General features: G+C 54.1%; 8 protein-coding genes across 8 annotated transcripts; 3 read left to right on the top strand and 5 right to left on the bottom strand.

Annotated features, from left to right (window-relative positions):
• Positions 1–409: 409 nt before the first annotated feature.
• Positions 410–2,218, top strand: GCG54_00003425 (uncharacterized protein; the record flags this gene model as incomplete). The annotated part of the gene is made up of 3 exons (XM_045403498.1): positions 410–432; positions 1,025–1,523; positions 1,583–2,218. The coding sequence occupies 3 exons, from the start codon at positions 410–412 to the stop codon at positions 2,216–2,218; spliced, it is 1,158 nt and encodes a 385-aa protein (XP_045259686.1).
• Positions 2,219–2,428: 210 nt separating this feature from the next.
• GCG54_00003424 (uncharacterized protein) lies at positions 2,429–3,251 on the bottom strand (the record flags this gene model as incomplete). The annotated part of the gene is made up of 2 exons (XM_045403497.1): positions 2,429–2,818; positions 2,880–3,251. 2 exons carry the CDS (start codon positions 3,249–3,251, stop codon positions 2,429–2,431), a joined length of 762 nt encoding a protein of 253 aa, XP_045259685.1.
• Positions 3,252–4,412: 1,161 nt separating this feature from the next.
• On the top strand, positions 4,413–5,365 carry GCG54_00003423 (Cytochrome c; the record flags this gene model as incomplete). Its single annotated transcript, XM_045403496.1, has 4 exons — positions 4,413–4,422; positions 4,903–5,117; positions 5,176–5,270; positions 5,341–5,365. The coding sequence occupies 4 exons, from the start codon at positions 4,413–4,415 to the stop codon at positions 5,363–5,365; spliced, it is 345 nt and encodes a 114-aa protein (XP_045259684.1).
• A 770-nt stretch (positions 5,366–6,135) lies between these two features.
• GCG54_00003422 (putative AAA domain-containing protein C16E9.10c) lies at positions 6,136–8,560 on the bottom strand (the record flags this gene model as incomplete). The annotated part of the gene is made up of 2 exons (XM_045403495.1): positions 6,136–8,181; positions 8,240–8,560. Coding segments are annotated over 2 exons (2,367 nt in total), but the record flags the coding sequence as incomplete, so codon positions are not given.
• A 1,107-nt stretch (positions 8,561–9,667) lies between these two features.
• Positions 9,668–13,347, bottom strand: GCG54_00003421 (Exportin-1; the record flags this gene model as incomplete). Its single annotated transcript, XM_045403494.1, has 9 exons — positions 9,668–9,905; positions 9,962–10,382; positions 10,431–11,279; positions 11,333–12,101; positions 12,152–12,861; positions 12,911–12,982; positions 13,039–13,111; positions 13,178–13,207; positions 13,282–13,347. 9 exons carry the CDS (start codon positions 13,345–13,347, stop codon positions 9,668–9,670), a joined length of 3,228 nt encoding a protein of 1,075 aa, XP_045259682.1.
• Positions 13,348–15,067: 1,720 nt separating this feature from the next.
• On the bottom strand, positions 15,068–16,682 carry GCG54_00003420 (Alanine--glyoxylate aminotransferase 1; the record flags this gene model as incomplete). Its single annotated transcript, XM_045403493.1, has 4 exons — positions 15,068–15,151; positions 15,202–15,560; positions 15,613–16,238; positions 16,339–16,682. The coding sequence occupies 4 exons, from the start codon at positions 16,680–16,682 to the stop codon at positions 15,068–15,070; spliced, it is 1,413 nt and encodes a 470-aa protein (XP_045259681.1).
• A 1,082-nt stretch (positions 16,683–17,764) lies between these two features.
• Positions 17,765–18,503, top strand: GCG54_00003419 (Vacuolar protein sorting-associated protein 29; the record flags this gene model as incomplete). The annotated part of the gene is made up of 3 exons (XM_045403492.1): positions 17,765–17,833; positions 17,903–18,313; positions 18,381–18,503. 3 exons carry the CDS (start codon positions 17,765–17,767, stop codon positions 18,501–18,503), a joined length of 603 nt encoding a protein of 200 aa, XP_045259680.1.
• A 336-nt stretch (positions 18,504–18,839) lies between these two features.
• Positions 18,840–21,149, bottom strand: GCG54_00003418 (Shugoshin; the record flags this gene model as incomplete). The annotated part of the gene is made up of 3 exons (XM_045403491.1): positions 18,840–20,541; positions 20,600–21,044; positions 21,101–21,149. The coding sequence occupies 3 exons, from the start codon at positions 21,147–21,149 to the stop codon at positions 18,840–18,842; spliced, it is 2,196 nt and encodes a 731-aa protein (XP_045259679.1).
• Positions 21,150–21,187: the final 38 nt, after the last annotated feature.

Raw genomic sequence — 21,187 nt, 5'->3', positions numbered from 1 at the left:
TGGGTTCTGTAGAACGAAACAGCAGACATGCTAGCTGAGTAGCTAAATGTGTTGGTACTAGGTATGCAGCTTTCAACCAGAGTGTGCGACTGGCCACATGGGCAACCTTTTCTCTTCGTTTTATGTCAACTGTAAAGTTCCATCGAATTTCAAGCTTCTCAAGGGCATTCAATGGTATTTTCACACCTACCCTGAGACGTTCAGTCTTCAAAGTGATTGTCACACATTGTACCATTAGTGCAGAAGACGTACGCTTTCACACTCTCCTAATCGAGTGCCAGAAAAGTCCAGGAACAAGAGACAAGAATACTTTCTCGGTTCGAAGGGAAATGTGTCTTGAAAGATGTTATTCAGCCTGTTCAAATTGCTCAGAAAGTATCGCGTGAGATACCCCATCCTGTAAATAATTATGGAAAAGGTCAAGTTCAACATGTATGTAGTCACAATTTTTTGCCACTTTCGTCTTATATATTTGTATTTTTACCCAAGTAAATCAACAACTTACAGAGAAATAACTAGCGACGTCCAAAGCCAAGCAGACTATAATTTGTTTCACTCCGTCTACGCCACGTCAAGTTCATTACCACAACATACCAATTCTATTGGAACAGCATATGCTAGCCCTTACTATTATGATTTAGGTCCTGGAACACATCTATCAGCTATAACAAAAAAAAAAAAAAAACCAGAATCGTCCACATAGCCTTTGAATCACCAGTTACCCCGGAAGAAAGTCAACCATCTCAATAGCTTGTCGTTCCAGAACCGCATGTAAGCCACAAGCACCGATCCGGACAGCTCGCGCCGGTCGGCCCCACACCCCGCGGACCCCACCATCCCAAATCCCTGCAGTGTCCTTGCTGAACATTTGCTTGGTGAAATCCAATCACGGTCCATGCAACTTTTTGCGACGACTCCCTGCCGCGATTCGAACTCGAAACCCCCAAACAACTCGCTGCCAAGCCAGCAATTCAAACTCGCAGGGGGTCACCGGAACACGACGCCAAAAGAAAGAGCAATATAGTCAGAGTAGCGAGCCAGCATCCTCAAAAGAAGCCATGGCGTCGGCCCAGCAGGTTCTGCTCTCCCCGGCAGAGCTTGCCTACCTTCACTCAACGCTCTCTCTCACGCCGCCAATCCGCCCAGACGGCCGGAAGGCGAATCAGTTCCGCCCTCTCACTGCTGAGACGGGCATTCTCCCCGGCACCAACGGCAGCGCACGTGTGTGCTTCGCCGACGGCACCGAAGCAATCGTGGGCGCCAAGGCTGAAATCGAAAAGACGCCCAACCCTTTCGGCAGCGAAGACGACAGCGGGGATACGAGAAAGCTGAGAGAGGCGGGCGAGGAGGCAAGAGGTCGCAATGAGTGGCTCGAGATCACGGTTGAAATTCCCGGATCGAGAGACGATGACGCCGCGACCGTTTTTCTGGCAAACATGCTGAGCGAGGCGCTGCTCGCCGACGGAGAGTTCTCAAAGAAGCTGCGCATCAACAACCGGTTTCATTGGAAGCTCTATCTTGATGTTTGTAGTCCCCTCACACAATTCCGGGTCACTGTCGCTGACTTGTTTTTGCCCTACAGATTCTCCTGATCTCGCCGCCCCTGTCCTATCCGCTACCTCTGCTCTCCCTCACAACCCACATCGCGCTGCTCGCGACCCGCCTGCCGCGTCTCAAGTCAGAGGGCGACGAAGACCCGATGTTTGATGACGATTGGGAAGCCTCGACATTCCTGTATCCTCGCGACGGCGGCGGCGTTTCGACCACGCGGCCACCCGTTACTCTGCTCGTTATCGCTGTGGGAGGAAACATCATATTCGACCCTGCGCGCGAGGAACTGGCGGTCGCCGAGTCAGCGTTGGCGGTGTCTGTCGCGGAGGAGAGGAGGGCCACCGACGCCGGCGCTGGGGGTATGGAGGTGGATGGTGCGGGCAGAGAGCTGAAGCTGCTTGCTGTCAGGACCGTTGACCCGCCCTCGAGACTGACGGCGCCGGGTGTGCTCAACTCAAACAATCCTGCGACCGGTCTAGCTGGAACGCCTTCGAAGCAGCCGCCGGCTCCGCCACCTGTGGACGGCCAAGCTGCGGAAGGCGTCTGGAAGCCGCCGATGGGAGGTACCAAACTCAACGTACTCGAAGCTATGATCGCCAAGGTGCTGGAGAAGGGAGGCATTGCAGACGAGGTGCTGGATGGCGTTGCCGGAGTGGATCTGTCCTAGAGCGGAGGATACTAAGGGGTGGGTGATTGGACCGGTATTTGCTTACGTTTTCAATGTGCACCAGGAAGGCAGGGGGGAAAGACAAAAAGTCATGATACCAATCGGTGGTTCTTGTTTGAGAGATGTCATGTTGTACAGATTTTTTGTACGAGGGTATATCACAAAGTGGTCCTCCACATCTTACACTGACTGACTGGCGTTGTTGATACCTCAGAAGATGCCGAACCACTTCTTCCTCGGCTCGCCCTCTGCGGGCGTCGCTTCAACAGCTCCGGATACGGGTGGAGCGTCAGCGACAGGCGCCGGCTCGTCAGCACCCTCCTTCATCCCCAAGAAGTTGGCAATAGGATTCTGCTTGTCCAGCCCGTGCTCCTTGCGGTAATATTGACGTTTGGCAACGTCGTCGGTGTGGCGCGTGTGCATGGCAATGGCCTTCTCGTTGCGGTCGCGCTCGTGCAGTTGGAGGACTCTGATCCAGGTCTGGACAAAGTCGACCGGATGACTCCAGAATTCGGAGGCCGGCGGGAGCAGGTGCTTGAAAGGGGATGTGTGAGTGAAGTTGAGGTACAAGCTCGTGACAGCTAATGTTGTGAGGGTTCCCTGTTGGTCCCAGGGTTAATTGATGCCGATTGCAGGGTCCATGGAGGGGTCGTGATCATACCATAGTAATGAACAAGTGAATGGCCTTGTTATTCACGAACCAATGCGCCCACGTTCCCTCAGGGGCTGGCATGCCCGGGTACTCCTTCACTCGCTGCGCGCGCACTTCCTGAGAGCTCAGCTGGCCGCCATAGTGCTTCGGGAGACCCTTCTTGGGCAAGCGAGAGCCGTGTGAGGGTGGATTGAACTTCTCGGGCTTCTCAAGGACGATAGGGCCCTTCGCGCCCCCAGTCGAGGCATACCGGACGATCCAAACGGCGTTGCCACGGAGGGCCGCCGAAGCTGGGCCACCGGCCGCTCTCACTGCCGCGGCGCGCCACATGGGACTCATTGCCGGGAGAAGGAACCTGGGGAGGATGGTTGAGGCCGTCATTGATGCGTCGTGTGCTGAGATGTCCGCCACACAAGATATTTTCCCGGGAGCCGCAGGTTTGAAAGACGTGGTCAGCTGGGCATATAAGACTTTTTTTTAGGTTCCAGGCTAATGACTGCGTTTCACGGCGTCATTGAGGCTCTGGGCTGGATCGGCGGGATCATCAGGTGCGCGGTCGGGCGGTGGGTTATGTGTCGGGGCTTGGAAAAAAGAAGCTCCAGGAAGAATTTCTTCGCGGCCGGCGACGTGTGGAGCTACGTCCGCCCGAAGCCAGGCTAGAGTCTAAGGCGCACCAACACCAACGGGTCGCCGAACTTACACCGCAATGGGTACGTATCCCGGGGTACAACCTGTCGTCGTCATCCGCTATGCTCGACTCTCGCGAGAGAATAGAGTGGTCCTCCCCCACTAAACTGTATTCTGTATTGGTGAGGTCCACGATTCGACTGCGAGATTGACTCGTCCGGGCTCTGCGGTATCAGACGCCGAGGGCAAATACGCAGGAATTGCTGGGAATATTCAGGAATCCTAGTCGAAGCTCGGGAAACGGGATGGACGGGGCGGGTTAACTACGACATCCAACAAGCGGCGGCGGCGGGCTCTAAAAAAACTTGTCAAGTGGCAGGGAAGAGACTGCAAAAAAGTCCCCGCTGGCCCGCCCGGTTCACCAGCGCACCAGGCCAACCACTGGGCTGGAAACACCGAAGCGCAGCGGACCAAGTGATGTTCCGGCTTAGTATCCGGTTTTGCCCGGGTAAGCGACCCCGGACGCATGACCATCTTAGCAATGCTGCACATCTGATTGGCGGGCGCGTCGCCACAGCTGTGGCTTGTGCACCGTGGGAGAGCGAGTGAGTGAGCTCATTCCAGGCGCAGGTGCCTTGCTGCCGGCTGTTGTCATAATTAAAATCGGATAGTCTTAGGTTGAGCGTGGTGGCCGTAGCCGTGGCCGTGGCCGTGGCTGTCGTCTCGTCTTTTTCCCTGGCCCGATCCTCTCTCAAAACTTTTTTTTCTTCCCTTTTTCCCTCCCAACACTCCTGAACATCTACCAACCTCAACGACCTTGACGACTTTGCAAAAGACTTCTTCTCTTTTGCATCTCATTACCTGATACCCCCTTTCAACCTTCTCCTCCTTTAATAACACTTTTAATCCGTCAAAATGGCTGGTGGTAAGTCCTCTTCCTGCGGCGCGCGCATCTTCATCCTTTCCCTTTGAGCCGTGCGTGGTTGGCGAATCCCCGAAATCCCACGCCGAGGTGTGTCTTGTCTGCCGCCGACGAGCCATTGAGCAGCAGCACGCTTTTCGATGAGCCCAAAACGACACGGACTTGGTTCCCGGGTCTTTGCCGCTTCGAATCGACCACCTGCGAACCCTATGTCGTGTGCGACTGGATCTCGATCACATTCCAATCTCATGCGCCATTTTCCTGGGGCCCTTCGCTTACAGGGGAGTCACCGGCAACTGGGTGGGAATGGGGCTTCGCGTCAAGTCAATTGGCAGCTGGTGACGATCGCCCTCCATCGGTGAGCGAATTTCGCCCACGAGAGACGTCGGCCTGCAGCGCAGACTCACCTTGGCGGTTTTTTGTGATTTTCTGCCTCAACCACAGAGTGACCACGCATGGAAGCAGCACACAGCATGTGAACAGATTTCACTGACCTTGGCAACGTAGGTGATCTCAAGAAGGGTGCCAACCTCTTCAAGACTCGTTGCGCTCAGTGCCACACCGTCGACAAGGACGGCGGCAACAAGATCGGCCCTGCTCTGCACGGCCTCTGGGGCCGTAAGACCGGTTCCGTCGAGGGTTACTCCTACACCGACGCCAACAAGCAGAAGGGCATCGAGTGGAACGACAAGACTCTGGTATGCGACTTCGGCTTTTCTCTCGACTTGCGACATTCACTAACGCTATCCCTCACAGTTCGACTACCTCGAGAACCCCAAGAAGTACATCCCCGGTACCAAGATGGCCTTCGGTGGTCTCAAGAAGGAGAAGGACCGCAACGACCTCATTGCGTACGTTCACCACCCGAAACTATCTCTAAACCAATACAATTGGGCTCGAATGCTAACATGTACTGTGCAGTTACCTCAAGGATGCTACGAAATAAATTTGGTGACGTGTAACGATAGGACTGCATTAGACGGACTGGCGATTTGCGAATTGTATCATAGACCACTAGAACAGTGTGTTTTGGGGCTTCATCAATAGCCCCCATTTCATCTTGAACATTCTCCTCTTTCAAAACAATGAAGATGTAATACCACCAAACAACTTTTTTTTTTCTCGCTTGCGATCGGCAGACTTGTCCATGATGTAACCCGCCTAGCTAGTCCCGAAATCGAGTCGCACGCGGAATCCAGATCAAGGAACGAGCAGAAAAAAAGAAAAAAAAACCCTGCTTACTCATGTGATGCGAACAGCATGTCTCCTCTGTCTCGAGCCAATCAGATGACTCGTCTTGCATCGATATCCCAGCAATGATCAGTGGAACTTTTCCAGGCACAGGTTACAGAAAAGGAGCCGCCGTTTTCAAGAATAGCTGGCGAGACAAAGGAAATTATGGATTGACTCGATTGAGAGGATGCGGCTCGAGTTGTCGTTTTGTCATGTTTCTTCCCCGATTCATGGTAAGTGATTGTCACTTCTCCACTCTTAATGGCCAATCGCCGTCGCATCGCATATGCCTTGTATGCAAAGAAACTCTCGCTCCCCCATCCTGGGCTCCCAGATCTTCAGGGCATCGCATGATGTCTTACTCATCATGATGTAGGTGCTTGAGAACGTATTGCTAGGAACTATCGGGGCGTATATACCCCATCATTATTATCATTGCTCGAAATGTGGTCTATGCAGGTCTACCTTATATAAAATCCCACTCTAACTCTGATGGTGCAACCTCGCAGCCAGCTTCCTGTACGTCTCCGGGTTCGGCACGCTGGGCTTCGTCTTGTTCAGCGCAGCCTCCCAGTCGTCGCGCGTAAGGGCCGGCTCTCCGCCCTCATACCGTAACACGCACTCGTCGAGGGCGTTTTTGTACAAACCGTACAGATCGGCACCGCTGAAGCCCTTGCAACGGGCGTCTCTCGCGATGCTCTCAATCTCTGCTCCATCCGTGCCGCCGATGCCATTTCGGACAATCGTGCGGAGGATATCCACGCGCTCGTCCTCGGTAGGAAGGTCAACGAACAGGAGCTTGTCGAGACGCCCGGGACGCAGGACGGCGGGGTCGATCATGTCGGGCCGGTTGCTGGTACCAATGACGTAGACCTCGCCTCTGTCGCCGGCGCCGTCGAGCTCAGCGAGCAGTGCGTTGACGACACGGGCGCCGGCCTCCGTGGTTGTGTTCTCTCGTTTGGGCACCAGCGAGTCCATCTCGTCAAAAAAGAGGATACACGGCGCGCAGGACTTGGCGCGCGTGAACAGCTCACGGATGGCCCGCTCCGACTCTCCCACGTACTTGTTGAGCAGCTCGGGGCCCTTGATGAGGATGAAGCTTGCCTGGGCATCGTTGGCGACAGCCTTCGCGACGAGCGTCTTTCCGCAACCCGGGGGACCGAAGAGGAGGACGCCTGCGGGGCGCTGCTTGCCGAATTTCTGGAAGAGGAGAGGTTCCTTGATGCGGCGAACGATGGAGACCTGGAACGCGGCGCGGACGGAGTGCAGGGCGCCCACCTCGGACCAGCTTGTACTGGGGATGGAGGAGAAACCTTCCCGGCGCATGTAAGGGGTGTGTTCTGCGATGGCATCGACGAAATCCTGCTGGCTGACGTGTACGCGGGTGGGATTTGAGTAGGCGGGGTGTTCAATGTAGTCGTGGTACAGGCAAGTGTCATCGTAGACTCTATCCCAGGTTTTCACGTCGTTTCCGTCCGTCATGTCCATCCTGTCCGCCTCGAGAGTGTTCCTCGCTCTCGCGTCCTCCAGATCCAAGAAGCGATCGCTCGCCTTTCGATTCGCAACCTGGACCACGGCACGGATGTCGTCTCCCACGAAGCCGTGAGTGCGGACAGCCAAGGCCTCGAAGTCAACTTCTGGAGGGATCTCGAGCTCTCGCGTCAACACCCTAAAAATCTCCTCGCGGGAATCCGTATCGGGCACCTTGACTGTGACGGTCTGGGCGAAATAATCCGGTCTCCTGAGAGTAGGATCAATCAACTCAAGCTTGCTTGTCGTGCCCACAACCACGACCCGCGGCCCACCCCCAATCTCCTCTCCCTCTCGTAAACGTCGCATATTCAGCTTCAATTGTGTGATGACCTCGTGATCGAATTCGCTCTGATTGCTGCCCTTCGCCATGTACTCATCCAAATGCTCGATCAAGAGGACGCACGGCGCAACCTTTTTCGCTTCGTCTATCACGTCTGTCATGATCTTGGCGACCTTCTCCGGGGACCGGGTCTCGGCCAGGTATCGTCCTAGGGAGACGACGGGTGTCCTCGTTCTCCATGACAACGAGCGAACCAGGGACTGCTTTCCAGTACCCGGCGGACCAGAGACGAGAATTCCGACCGGTTGCTCGCCAAAGGGGAGGAAATCTTCTGGTTTGCGGGCACGTGCAAATACGTAACGACTTAATTCCCGTAGGATACCTCCGACTCCCCCGAGAACAACGGAGCCATGCGGGATCTGCTCGGGGCCATACTTGCTTGCCTTCAGTGCCTTCTTTGTCGTCGTCGTCGTCGTCGTCGCCGTCGTCCTTGCCTCGGCCCCGTTAGCCTTGGCATTGGTGTTTACAATGGCCGAAGCGTCGCTGACCGCCCCTGCTTCCAATCCCGCGCCATTTGCGTCAGGCTCCGGAGACAGGCGCCGCTTCTTCGTGCTCTTGCCCTCGGAGCCCTGTGCCGTAATCGCCGGCGCAGGACTCGCCGGGGTCACATTCCAATGTTTCGTCATCTGCCGGTTCAGCAAAAAGCGGTCCTCTTCCTGTTGTATCGATCAGCGAGTCGCCCATTACATATGGGGGAAAAGAATGAGCGCTCACCTTATACGCCTTCTCTGCCAGTTCCTGGGCTTCGATAAGGTCGTCGCTGTCGTCATCCTGCTCCATCTCCTCTTTTCGAAAATCTAGAACCCTCTCAATGGCATCCTCGAGTGGTCTTCGCTTCTGTCGGCTCAGACTACTGTTACTCCTCTTGATGCTCTCGTAGATGCTCGTCACTGTAAGTTTCGCTGGCTTCTTCTTCCCTTCGCCCTTCTTGAAGTATTCGCTTTGGCGCTCATCCTCCAGCTTCTTGACGATCTGATATACATCGCGATCGAGGCCTGTTCTCAGGCTTATTCGGGCCATGTTGTCTTGAAGTTGAGCTGGATACAGGATGAGATTCCGTCCTCACGCTTGCTTTCGAGGGCCCAGGAAAAAAAGTTGCGATCGGAGATCTTATGGCGTTTTAATTGGCTGAGAGACATTGGACCCCCACTAAAAAGTTAAGTAGTGGGGGGCGGGAATACCTCCGAAGCTACGAGCTTACGCCGACTTCAGTCAACATATGGAATCGTTTGCTGCCGTTGTTGTCCTTGTCGTCCTTGTCGTCCATGGCCAGCACGGGTAAATGTACCTGTCTTCGCCGAACACAATTCATTTAATCCGCATATACTGGCCATAGGTTTCTCTGTGACTATTGTATGTTGGCATACGGGCTGTGACTCTTGTATGACTCTTCATTATCACTAATAAGCCTAGAAAGGTGCGCCGGCAGGCAGTAAAAAGCTGTACTGAAAGTTCCAAAGGAAAGAAGAAATAAAAACACGATCTGAGCATCTCAATGACTATAATGAACGTCTTCTCATTTAAATTGCATGAATTTTACTATCTTCAACAGAAGTCATAGGTTGAGGACTTTGTCATCGGAGATGCGAAAGGCGGCGGTCATCATGCAATCTATCTGCTGAAATTGCCTACATAGAAAGCTTTCTACCACTACATCCGGCTTTTCGCCGTTCTTGTTGTATAGCTTTTTCTTTTGATTTAACCACCCGTTATCATAAACCTCCTCTCGCCGATCGGTGGGCTCCACGGGTGACGGCACCTTTCCTCCGAGAAAACATTCAGAGGAAGGTGGTGCGCAGTCTGCAGATACCCTCCTCACCATTTTCCGTTGCCAGATGGATGAAAGGAAATAAGTCGGCCCTGTCTGTATCAATGCCAGGGGGCCCAAAGCGGCGAAAGGTTATCCTGCAATCATCAGGTCATCTATCCATGGTATCACTACAGAATGAGAGGGCTAGAACGGGCCGCAGAGCCAGGGATTGGCGAGTCGTGCTCAAGTCCATGACGCTTGGCATCTGGTCAGAGCCCGTACAGCTCCCACTCATCAAAATCGGTTCCTTGCCCCTGAGAATCCTTCGGCGTCGTGTCCACGTTCTCGGGCTTCCATGTCGGGGCATACTCAGTTCGTAACTCCTGGGCAAGTCACAACTCGTCATCCTCGAGCTCAGATGGCTTGAGAAGACCGCCAACCTTGCCTCGGCGCTCAAGATCGGCTGCCTTAGCATCCCGCTCCTGCTGCTCCTTCTCCACCAAGAAAAGCTCAGCGTTGTCGCCAGCAAACTCCTTCAGAGAGATAAGGAAATCGCGCAAGTTCAGGCGGAACTTATCATACTGAACGTTGAGTGTGAATAATCCCTCGACGAAGGTCTGAATTTGGGCACTGAACACTGTTGTTAGCACACTCTCTGGGTTATCTGGCAAAACGGAGTTACGTACGGTTGTAGGTTGGGGAAAGCACCACGGAGCAAGTTGGCCACGAAGTTAGCGAGGAACTCCTTGTTTGAGGTGCCGGCAGCAGCCTGATCAGGGCTGTAGATGGGACCCTGGATCTTAGGCGCAGATCCGTCAGCGGGCTGCACAAAGTAGAACATGCGCATCAGGACCATGGACTGGGTCTTGAAACCGGCCTTGTGGTCGCTGTCGGTAAGAACGAAGAACACGTCCTGCAGGATCGTTATGAAGAACTGCTGGAAGAAGGCGTTGGAGGTCTGGACGTCCGTCTTGTCCGCAATGTTGTTAATAAGCTCAAGGCACATGTTAAGACCAGCAGCCTCAACGTCACGGTTATCGTGCTTGAACGCCCAGGAACAAGAGTCAATGACGAACTTGAACTGGCGGTTGTCCAATTTCAACAGAGCTAGGCGAATTAGTTTTGAGTCTTCGAGGCAAAGGAGGTTGCACATACCGGGGAAGCAGTGAAGGTTGATCGCGCGGAGAAGGTTGAAGAACTCGACACGGTGCTCGGGGAATTCGGAGAAATCCTTGTTGATCATGTCCAGCGTACATTCAAATACATTCTCCATGATGTTAGGAACCTGGTCTTCCATCAAGGCAGAGAGCTTCGTGATGATGGCAGACATGGCCTTCAGCACTTCGGCGTCGCGGGCTCCGGGAACATTGCGGTTGTAGTCGACGAGAACTGACTCCAACAGGGGAGGGACCATCTGCTGACGCACGGACTGCAAGTCCTCAGCCTTCTCGACATAGGTCTCGACCAGCTTGAGGATTTCCTTCTTGATGGTTCGCAGGCCACGGACATTGGGCATCTTGGTTGCAATCTCACCCTGCTTCTGAACAGCCTCACTGATCAGCTCACTGGTAGCTCGGTACATCTGCAACATGTCAAGGAAGATGCGGCCGATCTGGGGGTAGAAGTAGGGGCCGATAGACGTGCAGGCTGAGACGTTCGTCTTCATGATGTTGCCGATGACTTTGATAGTCTCAGCATCCTGCAGAATGACCGGGTTCATCCGAGCCTGCTTAATGATCTCGTCCCACGCAGCATTGGGGATAGCCATCAGGTCGCTCAAGAGCCGCTCCTGCTGGTGCTTGTTGCCCTGGGCTGCCACCATGTAGCCGCACGCCTCGTAGAAAGTGTGAACCTGCTGGGGGGACAGATCGCAAGTGATCTTGTGCATGTTGCGGACAATCTCCTCGATAAATGGCTCCTGTTCAGACGGCTGAAGAGCAACGAAGTGACGACGGCACTGTCTCGCGATTTTGATGAACGTGTCGCAAGCCATGTCCTGAACACCTATACTGAATTAGCAAGAGAGGCCGATGCGACTGTGTATGATTCCTACTTACCCTCGTGGGACTCGTGCATGAATTCGAAGAGCTTGTTGACAACCGTCTTAAGAAACTTCCAGTGGGCCTTCAGGAAACGCGGGTATTGTCCAACAATGTACATGATGTTGGACGCAACCACAGCCTTGTTGTCCTTGCCACGCTTCATCTCTGTGAGACCAAGAAGGTCCTTAATGACCGTAACCAAGAAGCGCTTCTCGGTATCTTCATTCATGGCCAAAGAAATAGAACCAATGGCCCAGCAGAGCACATTGCAGTTGTGCCATGACCATTCACTGCCGTCGACTTGACGGGCCAGTTTCTCCGTCATGATGTTCTCGGTATCGACGACGTCCAAGTGCGTCAGGTACACCAAACACTCTCTGATGGTCTTGTAGAGTTGTACCGTGTCACTCTCCTTGACGAATTCACGAACAATCTCTCCCTCATCGTTTTCGACAATGAGAACCTCCTCGGGACGGACCATCTTCTCAATCATGACTGTACGCAGGTTCGACAAGACCTCGTTGTACTTGTGCTTGCGCAGCGGATAGTTGTTCAGCATGTCCGGGCTCGGCGCGCCGGCTCCAGTGATTCCTCCAGCCATGCCCATCAAGGGATTCACTTCCGTCATAGGGAGCTGCTGCATCTCCGAGAAGAGCTCCTGGACGAGCTTGAGCCAATAGTCGAGGCAGATCTTGAAGATCTCGCGGTCGTCGATCTGGGATATGCGGATCAAGTAGTAGTGGCCATGTGTAAGGAAGTCCCGGTTGGGCAAGTTCTCAATAAGCTGCTTGAGTGTCAGCTTGGATCTATCAGCAGCTACACAGCGATTCTTACGTTGAGGTGCATCCCGAAGAAATTGCACAAAAACAGAGCCAAGTTCTGAATGAACTCTTGGTCTCTAGAGTTACTATTGGGGTATGTCGACTTCAGATCCAGGCTAATGGGGATAATCGTTGCGATGGTAGTCAAGACCTCAGTGAACATCTTGACCAACTGCTCGTCGTAAGTGTTTCCACCGGTCGGCAGACCGCCAATCTCCGTCAGGCATTGCAGAGTAACGTTGCGGAACTCGGGAACAGGCAAGAATCGGGTTCGCAAGGTGTCAATCAGGGGGGTCTCGAAGATGTAGCCGAGGGGGATCCAGTTGCAGAAGCGCAATAATGTCTCGAGGGTAGCCTTGACGAGACTCGGTTGGTCGGCGGTGTTAAGGACCTCCTGGCAGAGGGTAAAAATCTGAGAAAACTCGGCGCACATGGTGGTTTTGAGGTTTCGAGTCTTGGCGGAAGTCATTTGCTCGGCGGAGTAGTCGAAGACCTCTTCGGACAGCAGGCGGAGAATGACCATGTTGTTCTCGCAGATGGATAGACTCGAGTGGCACGACGTGATGATCTCGTTGATGAAGGTAGGCCAGTTATGGGGCCATTCCTGCTTGAGGATGGAAATCAGGACTAGGTTGAGCTTGTTGAGCAGGGTGCGCTCAGCCTTCATAGTCTCTTCGGAGCTGGAGCACTGGATGATGAACTGCACAACAAAGTTGCGGATACCTGGCAGGGTCAGTCGCGGTGTAAAAGCGCGGTGTAGCAAGCTCCAAACCTTGACACTGATCTCTTGGGAGAACCTTCCATCTCGTCATGATCACGTTGTCGAGCACCTGCAAGCCCAAGTCTGTATCCGTCAGCTGGTCTGCAAAGCCAGAAAAGGGTAATTTGTGCTGGACATACACTTCGTTTGGGGGTAGGTCGCTTCGGAGAGGATCTTGTCGACGAGGAGCCAAGCATCTTGATCTTCCTTGAACTGCAACAAGGGTATAATCAGAGACTGGAAACAGGATACGATGGCGGGAGGGGATTGGGTTCGTACCTGGTTGAGTGCAGCTTGCGCTTGCTTTTGCTGTATGGGACAAATGGTCGGTCAGCCTTGGGCCAAAAATCTCTATTTATTCGAATGTGTAAAAAGCTGCGCACCTGTTCGCCACGGCCCTCGTAGAAGGAGCGGACGAGGTCGTCCAGCTCCGGGATCGTAATAGCCATCGCGTATTGTGCGGTACGGCGGGCGGGGTGCTCGAAGGTCGATCTCGATGGCAAGAGGCAGCGGATGAGGGGGAACTGGACGCGGGCTCTCTATGAGGAGGAGGGGAAACAATAGAGAGCGCGGCGCAAGAATGCTGCGAGCGCTACGGTAAACACAGCAAGGAACGAGGCCAGCTGGTGATGATTTGAAGGATTGTTGCAATGAGGGGGGGAGAGAGAAGGAAAAGAGGAGAGAAAAGGTAGAGGTCGCAGAGGAGAATATGTGGTGAGGAAAGTCTGCCTGGCGTGAAGGCGAGGATAGGTTGGTTATCGAGAGAGTGAAAGAGGCGGATGGCGGGGGACAACCAATTTTGTCAGCCGCCCGCTAACTCCACCAGCCACAGGTATCGATACCTGCCATAGGTCTGGTTTTGGGCCACTGGGACCAGACCCAAGGGCACCTAAAGACCGCCAGCACAGAGCACTGAGGTGAGCAGCCTACCTAGGTACTTTCCCTAAGGTAGGTAGGTAGGTGCCTACCTGGGTAGCCTGACAGCAGCAGAACGGGAACTCGCGAATGGGCTAGAAGCTTGGGCCGGACCACGTTACCGCCTGGCCTTGAAGACTTTCTTTCCCCTTTGACATTGGATCGTTTCTTTCCACCTCATCCATTCGGCCTGCGTTACCCAGGCACCCCTCTTCCCCTCTTTTCCACCGGGCCTGTTGCTGCAATCACTTGGCGCGGTGAACCCTGCGACCGCCAACTGCAACAACCGAACTGGGCTGCAGCTGAGCTCCGGGTTCCCCTTCTTCTGATACTAGCCCGTCTGCTGTGAGGCTGCCCGCCTGCTGGTGTGCCACGCCTACGGCCACTGCACCCAACTCAAGAAAACACCCGACTGTGTGGATGCGCGTCATAGGCAGGCAGGACTCACCTTCTTCACCTTCTTCACCGAGCTCTTGCGAGCTCTTGCCTCGTGCATCCCTCGGATTCTCCGACAACACCGCCGACCTGTCCAGTCGCATCGACACTTGAACAGCCGTGACAGCATACCCCAAAGGCGCCTCCAAATTGGAGGATCGGAGCATCCTCGCCCAATTACTACCCTGCGCCTCAGAATATTGTCCAGCTAAGGCACCATGTACTGATACATCGCGTCACACATACAGGTAGACTTCCCAGCCTTCTATTCATCCCCTCCTCACCCCACCTTTTCGGCGATAATCACAGTACATGCTTTCATCGGACAACAATGCGCCCAGCACACCGAGGAGGTCGCCGGATCCCTATTAGTAATACATGCTGTCTATTAACGCAGGCATACATGCACGTATGCGGTTGTTCTCGCATCACACCAGGTGCCACATTATGGTTTCCTCAAACCCCGCCAACAGGAGACTCGGCCGAAATCCTCTACCGTCCGATCATGGGGCTGATTCGACAACGTTCAAGGTGATTCATTACCTACCATGCCAGTCTGAGGGCGAAGCCCATCCGCTACCGCGCGGCTCTCAGCAGACCCCTGTTGCGATTGAGTCCGAACAAGGCACTCGTTTCCATTTCCCAGGTGACTATCACAACCTATCATATTAAGCGCTGGTCGAGTCTTACTTCACCAAACGTTTCAAAGACGACCATAGTCTTTTACAAATTGAATTGTGATTCGTGTTTTTCTTTATTGCCTTTAGGATGACCGTCTAGTTGAGATGTACAAAATGCAAACCCGTCTATAAACACCGCTTACGGCTTCTGGTAGCCAACCTCGAAAAGGCTGTCCTGTAGCGCCTTGATGGCGTTGTCGATGTCCTTGCGATTGGGATCCGTCTGTGTTTGTTAGCATACCATTGTCAAGTACCCGTACAGTGAGAACTTACAACGCTGACGCCCATGTGTCCAAAGCGAATGTACTTGGGCGCAATCTCCTTGTGAATACCACCGGCAAACACGATACCCTTCTTGGCCAAGCTGGGAAGAATATCCGTAGCCTTGACGCTCTCAGGGAGGTAGATGGCGGTCATGCCATGGGCTTGGTCTTCGGGCTTCGCGGCAACCTGCTTCAGTCCAAGATCGGCGACAGCCTTCTTGACCTTGTCGGAAACCTCCTTGTGCCTGGCGAAGCGCTCAGACAGAGGCTTGGCGAGAATCTGGGTAAGACCGGTGTGCAGGGCGTGGATCAGTTGAGGAGAGGGTGTCGCAAAGTAGGAAGGCTTCTTGGCCTCGTAGTTTTGCATGACTGCGCATGGTCAACAATTGACTCGCAACCGACTTCTAGATCTGTGGCTTACCAGGAGTCCAGTTCTTGAAGGAGGCAAAGTAAGACGCCGGCGGGGTCTTGCGGTCCTGGAAAGACTGCATAGCCTTACCGCTGAACATGGATATCGACAGACCAGCGGGAACGCCAATGGCCTTCTGCGAAGCGGTAATGACACCATCGAGCTTCCATTCGTCGAACTTGATTTCCTCAACGCCGACACTGCAGACACCGTCGACGATGATGAGGGTTTCGGGAGACACCTTCTTGACGACAGCAGCCAAGTCCTTGAGCTCGCTGAGCACAGCAGTAGAGGTATCGACGTGGGTGACGGTCAGGACCTTGTACTTCTTCTCGGACAGGGCCTTCTCGATCTCGGGCAACTGAGGGCGGGAGCCAACGGGGGCTCTGAGCTCGGTAACGTTGGCGCCGTAGGTCTTGAAGCAGTCGGTAAAGCCATTGCTGAAGTAGCCGGTGGCAAGCACGAGGACGTCCTCGCCGGCCTCGACGAGGTTGGCAGCGACGAGATCCCAGCCTAGGGTGCCGGAGCCGGAGATGACGAAGGGTTGCGAGGAGGAATCGGTAGTCTGGAAGAGCTGGCGCAGCATGGACAACGCCTCGCCGAAGGTGCTGACGAAGCCAGGGCCGACGTGGCTCTCACTGTGCAAGTCGACTTCTAGTCAGCAACGGATCATCGCGAGCTGGAGGTCAGTTCAGGTGGAGCTCCACCTGGGGAACGGGCATATCTGATAGCACGGACCTGTAGTGGCTCATGGACTGCAGGACAGCATCATCGAACTCGATGGGCCCGGGGATGAGGAGCGTGGGGTGGGGTGGTTGAGTAGACATGGTGGAATGTAGTCTTTGTTGTTGTTGCTGCTGGACCAGATATGAATGAGAAAAAGAGGTGATCAATTGAAGGTTGTGAGGTGGACTTACAGGAGTTGAAGTAGTCTGCAGTTCCGGTTGTCGCAAGTGCCTCGAGATGAGAGATACCCGGGCTGATGAGGGGTTGTTAAGGTTATGGAGGGGCATTCTCCCCCCCTTTGCCAGAGTGCGGAGAGGCAGGAGCGGGAGCTGGAGCCGCCGTAGGGGAACGTGCATGTGTGCCTGTGGCGTCAGAGGTCGGAACGTAAGCCGAGCGTCGCTTTCAGACGGGACGGAACCGAGATATGGATGTTTGGATTGGGACCAGACGGGATTGGGCAAGATAGACACGTTTTGGAATGGTTACGCTTACGACTTTGCTCAGTTTATTCCCGTGGCAGCGGGAGAAGATGGAGAAAAAAAGGAGAAGGACAGAAGATTACACCGAGTTTAAACGGGCGGAAATCGGAGCTGGATCCCCCTGATGGATCTCTTTCCCTCTCTCACTTTCCCCTGTCCTGCTAGTAAAAGCAATCGAGCACGAATGATGCTGCTGCGAGTCCTGCCATCTGGCGAAAAGGAGTCCTTATAGTATGTCTTCAAAAGATAATGAGCTGGTGAACACTTTTAACGCGAAGACTAAAACACAATGTGATGTGGTCATCCTGGAGGTAACTCGGGATTCAAGTCAGGGCGGATGCCGTCGTTTGTTAGTGTCGGAAAGTGGAGGCCACAGTTCAAGCGCTGCTGGAGGAGCATCAGTCCACGACACACAAACAAGCTGGCTGGAATCAGACCGAGAGCTTCTTCGCAGGGACTTGTTTGGGCCGTACACTGGACGACATCGGCGGTCTTCCGAGTCCCCCGAGCACTAACCCCATCGGGCAGGCATCCGAACCATGACCAGCCACAGATAAAGTGGGTCTTGGACAGATAGGTAGTGTGGCTTGACTATACGTACCCAGATGCATGGAGGTCTCCACCTTTAACTGAGGCTGCACCGGGAGAGTGGTCGCAGCGAGCTACCTTACCAAGTCCTTACCTGCCTGGAGATCCGCAAGATATTACGTCGCCCGCCGGAACAGCAACACGCCCGACCATCGACCGTCGCGAATATAATCTGCCGCTCAGCGTGTCGATATCAGACGTCCTCCGAAGAGGATCCGTGTCCGGCCCTCGGCCTCCCAATCGGCCGCGCGACCCTCCTGCGCAACCACCGACCTCCCGACATCCCGACCAGCGAGCGTCCCAGGCGCCGCCGCTACGGCTCCATCACCATCGTAAGACCTAATCGATAAATCTACACACCCCTAACGACCATGGCTTTCTTAATATTGGTCATTGGCGACCTGCACATCCCAGACCGCGCTCTTGATATCCCCCAAAAGGTATGCGCAGCTCGTTCAATGTATTGCAAGCTACTATCGACCTTGGACTAACACAAACAACCACTGCAGTTCAAGAAGCTCCTTGCCCCAGGCAAGATTGGCCAAACTCTCTGCCTGGGCAACCTGACCGACAAGCACACGTACGAGTACCTCCGTACCATCGCTCCGGACCTCAAGATCGTCAAGGGCCGTTACGATGTCGAGGCCACAAGCCTGCCCCTAACCCAGGTTGTCACTCACGGCTCTCTACGCATTGGCTTCCTCGAGGGTTTCACTCTTGTCTCCAACGAACCCGATTTGCTCCTCGCCGAGGCCAATAAGCTCGATGTCGACGTTCTCTGTTGGGGTGGCACCCACAAGTTCGATGCCTTCGAGTACATGGACAAGTTCTTCGTCAACCCCGGTAGTGCTACCGGCGCCTTTACCGCAGGCTGGGGCAAGGACGGCGAGGAGCCCGTCCCAAGTTTCTGCCTGATGGACGTACGTATCTCTGGAAATATCCCGTGCTATGGGGGCTTGCGGGAACGTTTGCTGATTGTCAACATAGGTTCAAGGCATTTCACTGACTCTATATGTTTACCAATTACGCAAGGACGACAAGGGAAATGAGAATGTTGCGGTGGAAAAGGTGACTTACACGAAGCCCGTGGAGCCGTCTGCAACATCATGAGCCGTCATCATGTAAGACGAGCTGCTGCAGGAGACATCGAATTTAACCAAAACGGGAGGTTCAGCCACCGGTGGCTGTTGTCATGAATCAAGACCACACGAATTCTTAGGCGAATGATGATCATTATAATAATATCGGTTTCAACCAACCAAACCCATGGACTCAATGTTTGATGCTCTCGCCCAATATGCACAGGAATCCGATTTGTTTCCCCTCTCGGTAACCAGACAATGAAGCCACTGAAACACTAATACAGAACAGTAACCCAACAATCAGAGTGGTATCTGCGATGGTGTCCAACTCCAAAAACACCGGTGCTTGCCAACCGTCAAGTCATTATAACATCATGCTCCTCCTCCTTCTCACAGAGATTTTTGACGACTCCTGTATGTCACCGTCCAGGCTCTCGAAGCTGCTATCTTCGGAGCCCTCCGTATCCGCTCGGGTCCTCTTTGGCAGGACCATCGAAGCCCTCTTCCTAGATACGCCAGTCTTTGCTCGCTCGGCCCCCTCAAAGTTTTCAATCTTGAAGTCCTCTCTCACGACGGACGAGAGCCGTCTCGAAGACTTGGATTGTCTTGCAGGCGGCGCGCTTTCCTTCGTTTCAATGATGCGCGAACTGTCACTTCCCGGGGTCGAGGTGGTGAAATCGTAAGGATCGACGACTTTGGCGGACGATGATGAAGTGGAACGATCCGGAGATGCAATTTGAGCCAGTCGGGCCGATGTCTCTTCTTCGGTCTCGGATATGGACCTCGACATCATCGATGATGTTCGCTTCTTACGGTCAGGCCTTGCTGGGCCAGGCGCGGTTTCCAACGATCGCATGTTTGTCATCTCAGCAGGGCTTGACGTTCTTTGTGGGGAGTCAACTGTGGATGGCGCAAGAGATGGAATATGCCTTAGCGTATCGCCGTCGGCAGACTCGCGCTTGACCGTGACAGTGGCATCTGGCGTGGCACTGTCCGATTTGGCGCTCCCACCGCGCTGCAGATATCTCGTCTGCCCAGACACTGCATCATAAAGCTCCTTGGTCGGACGTCTCATTTTGTCTCGCAAGTTGGGCTCAGCATAACTGACGGCGGATCGAGCTCGCCTGCTTGGTCGTGATGTCTCCCCATGGGAGGATATTTCGGCGGGCGGGGGAGTGTCCCTGACACTAGAGAGGCTCATTCTGGATGTCTGCTCTGGGGAAGCCGGCGAAAGCAAAGCAGCTTCGAGGGGAACAGCTTCTGTGCTAGGAAGAATATTGGCAACTGAAGTCGGGGACAATGGGGCTGCCTCGGGTATTTCGACAGGCGCATTATCGACGTCGTTCTCATCAGCCTCAGTCTCCTTGATCTTTTGCGCCGCTCGTTCTCTTGCTGCGCGCGGCTTTGCCTTCTCAACTCCGATTCTGCCCTCTGCCGCTGCAGCCTTTGCGATTTTGATCGGAGAAGTCACGTCATCGTTCGTACTTTTTGCTGACAAAGGCTTCCTCGGGTTGACGGGTGGAGCCATACGTTCCCTCGCCTCACGTCGGATGCTTGCCAACTCCTTCAATGTTTTCCCGGTCTGATGATCCCGTCCGATGAGCGAACGTTCCGAAGTGTTCTTCGACTTTTGCGGTTCAGCTGTTTGCTGACCTGTTTTACTCATATCCTCCCCGACACTGTACTTCCGCTTGGAGCCTGTCTTGGCAGATACACTGGGCACGACAGGAGGCAAGATGGGGCTCTCTTTCTGAAGCAATCTCTGGGGTTCAGATGCCTCAGCGGGAGGTACAGGGTCGGGGCGGACAATGAGGTTCCTATCCATCCTCGGTGTTGATTTGGTCGCCGAGACTGGCGCCGGTGCTGGTGACGGGATCGGTGAAACTACTGGAGAACTGTGTGCGAGTGGCTCCGGCTCAATGTACTCGATGGATTTGCTGGGTGATCCAATATCGACAGTTTCGCCGTCAACAAATCGAGACACAGGCGGGGGACCAAGCTCTGGCGAGTCTGTTGTGTCGGTCGTATCTGCAGCTTCGGAGCAAAGGGCCAAGATTTGTTCGCGACTTGCGAGACGCGTCAGCAAAAAGGGGTTTCAGTGAATGCGGACGTTGCTTGGCTTACTCCAAAGTTGCTCTTGGGTAGGATTTGTTTTCTGTAATCGTTGGCAGCTTATCATCCTCCGGCGCTCGGGCCCCTGCCTCCCTCATCAACTCGCGTGGCGGACGTCTTCGAGGGGGGCTTTGAAGCGGCAGACTTGCTCGTGATGATCTTCTACCCCTGGGACTCGCGTGCCTCTTTGTGGGAGGCTCCTGGCCAAGGCTGGAAAGAACAGACATGCATTCTGAGAGCTGTGCTTCGAGTCTGGACCTGATGTCCAGGGCGTGGTCGGCTATCCTTCTGGCATTGTTGTCCTCCAGCTCCTTTTCCAATTCAATAATGCGGCTTTCTAGTCGAAGATTGTCGGACAGAGACCGCGCGAAGTCGGCTTCAATGGTACGGATGCGGAGCAAGTGGACGGCGTTTGCTTTTGCGAGATCTCTATTCTGGCGCAATAGCTTCCTGCGCACTGCAGGACATTAGTTGATAGGCTCAAGTCATATTGAAGAAATGAACTGAACATACATATGTCGATGCTATCTGCAGATACGGGAGGTTCGTTGAGTCGAGCCATGGTGCATTCTGGATGAGGGAGCGGCGGGTGCGTGACGA

This window comes from Colletotrichum gloeosporioides, assembly GCF_011800055.1.
Source record: "Colletotrichum gloeosporioides strain Lc1 chromosome Unknown consensus_74, whole genome shotgun sequence".
In the NCBI taxonomy this organism is placed as follows: domain Eukaryota; kingdom Fungi; phylum Ascomycota; class Sordariomycetes; order Glomerellales; family Glomerellaceae; genus Colletotrichum; species Colletotrichum gloeosporioides.
This window is presented reverse-complemented; position numbering and strand designations above follow the sequence as displayed.